This window comes from Pteropus alecto, unplaced genomic scaffold, assembly GCF_000325575.1.
Source record: "Pteropus alecto unplaced genomic scaffold, ASM32557v1 scaffold725, whole genome shotgun sequence".
NCBI lineage: Eukaryota > Metazoa > Chordata > Mammalia > Chiroptera > Pteropodidae > Pteropus > Pteropus alecto.
In genome coordinates this window covers 114,342-116,749 of record NW_006436637.1, presented here as the reverse complement: position 1 = coordinate 116,749, position 2,408 = coordinate 114,342, and the positions used below count along the sequence as shown (strand labels likewise).

The following is a 2,408-nucleotide window of genomic DNA, read 5'->3' as shown; positions in this document are numbered from 1 at the left end:
TCCCTTAGCACTCACCACCCCTCTACCCCTCCAAGCAAAAATCTCCCTGTTATGAGCTACCCCTCCTCTCACCTGCCAGGGGCTCTCTCCTTGTATAGTCATCTTCCCGTTGACAAGCCGTGGATCTACTTGGTCTGCTTGGTCTGTGCAACATTTCAAGATCTTGCCCTTCTTCTCCATCGGGTTCCATAGCTTCCCACAAGGGAATTTCACTGAAGGTCGGGGAGGCAGTGAGGCACTATTCCCCACACTGTCTGGCACTGTTCCCCACACTGCCCTCCCATCTTTGCCCACCTTCTGCCTGCAGGTCAGTTTACTGAATTGTTGGGTTAAAGGGATAAATGATGCTTAGGCAAATATATCAACCTACAAATCCCCTTGGGTTAGGCAGTCAACAAACAGTGCCACCTGATGGCAAGAGTCAGACCAAAGAGCATCACTACCTAGCTGAGTGTCCTCAGGTAGGTTGTTAAACTTCTCAGAATTCAGTATTCTCTAGGGATCTTGGGAGCAATCTCTGAGATACATAAGTAAGGCCTTATGCTCGAATGCTACCAACTCCTAACAGAGGTTATAAATTATGGAGAGGAGGAGATGGTCATTCTTGGAGAGCCCCAAAGTTGCTCTGAGCAAGGTTGTGAGGTCCTCTGTCGAGAGGAGCAAGCACCTGACAGAGAACTGAGGACTGGAAGGTCTGCCAGGGTTTGCTTGGGATGGGCTATTCATCTAGGCTGAGATTTAGATGTATGGTAAGGCAATGGGTAACCATCAGCAGGGGAATTGAATGGTGACATTGAATGGAGATGAGACAAGCAACTAAATTCCAGAAGCTGCACAGCAGATGGCCTAAAAAAAAAACTTCGGTCAGTAATAGGGGACACCAGATGCTTTCTACCACAGAACCCCTAGAAGGCTCAGTGCTTCCGAAAGGTGAAGTGCAGGTGAGACTGTAGGCAAGAATGTTGAGAGTTTATAAGACAAACTGCTAGCGCCCTAGACCTCTGTCCTGACCCCTCATCAGTGACTTGACTCTCCTCTCTCACTACTGCAGAAGACCCTAGGAGTATTCTCTGCAGAGGGTAAACCAGAGGCTGTGACCTGAGGACTCCAGGTTTTTTAAAGAGTGATGTACAAGGCTGACCAGGAGTCATGCAGACATCTGCAGAGTGGGCAGACACCAGTTGCCCTCCACACCCTGCTCTGAGGGGCAGGAAGCCAGTCTGGCATCGCTGGAGCATGAGCTGGGGTTCCTCTCGGAAACTGTGTAAAGTGACGACTTCAGGGCCTGGGCATTAGAAGTTCTGCTAGTGATCCTGGTCTACAGATGGTCTTGCAGAAAGGCCCACAGGCCACCAGGCACAGGCATTTCTTCGCAACTCCCTATGAATTCTAATTATTTCAAAATACAAAGTTAGAACTTTTTTTTTTTTCAGTAAGTGGGTTAGAATATAAAGTTGTAGAAAGTTCCCAGAAAGAAGAACAGAGTCAAAGAGATTGGAAAACAGAAGAGAGTAAAATAGATCAATCGAGAGGAAAGAGATCTGAATGATAAGAGGTCCAGAAACAGAGAAAGCAGAGGGAAGATTATCAAAGAAATAACTAAAGAATTGTTCCTAGAGGTAGAAGATATGAATTTCCACATCCAAAGGGTCCACCAAAGACACTATACAACGAATGAAAAAGGACACGCAGTGAGGAACAATCTGCTTAAATTCATTGTAAGAGCTGTAAAACTCTGACTTCTTTGTACATATATAAATTTGACAAAAATTAAAATGTATACAAAGGAAAACAGGGAGGAAGGCAGAATCATGGTTCTTGTCTCTCCTCAGAGAAGCCAGAAGAAAAGGGGGAAACGGGATGCTGGGCTGGACAAAGTGTCTTAAGAAAATAAAGCCATCCAAGATAGATGGAGGAAGATGCTGGAGGCCTGGCCCCTTAAAGTTTGGAAGATGAGGTACCTATGGGCTCATGCTCCAGGAGTTGTCCGCAAGGTGAGCGATGGCACCTGGAGGTATGCAGGCAGGCAAGTAAAAGAGCAGGCAGGAAGCCAGCAAAGGGCACCCTCCCTTTTCGTTAGCTGACTGCGCTACAGTCGCACCCGAATTGGGGAGGTCCGTCGCCCTCACTAGGACTCAACGCTGTTCCTCGCACACTCGCACACGCCCCGGAGCCGCCCTGTGTCCCACCGCTCCGTATGGTTCGGGGACTCACCGTTGGGCTCGCACTGCAGGTGGTCGTCCCCCAGCAGGTAGCCGGGCGCGCAGCTGCAGCGGCGCCCGCCTCCCTCCTCCAGGCAGTAGTGCGCGCAGCCGCCGTTGTCCACCGAGCAGTTGGAGAAGCGCACCTCTGGGCAGACGAGGACACGAGGAAGGCGCGGAGGGGACGCGGTAGCGCCGCGCGCCAGG

At 49.9% G+C, this 2,408-nt stretch overlaps 1 protein-coding gene and 1 long non-coding RNA gene across 2 annotated transcripts in view; one reads left to right on the top strand and one right to left on the bottom strand.

Moving 5' to 3' along the window:
* The window catches only part of PROC (protein C, inactivator of coagulation factors Va and VIIIa), a 13,855-nt gene that overhangs the window by 4,545 nt on the left and 6,902 nt on the right, over positions 1-2,408 (bottom strand). The window contains exons 5-6 of the mRNA XM_006913437.3: positions 2,215-2,349; positions 73-212 (exon numbers count right to left, since the gene is read on the bottom strand). Of these exons, the coding sequence (XP_006913499.2) occupies positions 73-212; positions 2,215-2,349 (275 nt within the window). The remainder of the gene's footprint in view (positions 1-72; positions 213-2,214; positions 2,350-2,408) is intronic.
* LOC112481082 lies at positions 1,125-1,922 on the top strand. Its single transcript, XR_003046801.1, has 2 exons — positions 1,125-1,718; positions 1,833-1,922. It is a non-coding gene; the product is annotated as an uncharacterized LOC112481082 (long non-coding RNA).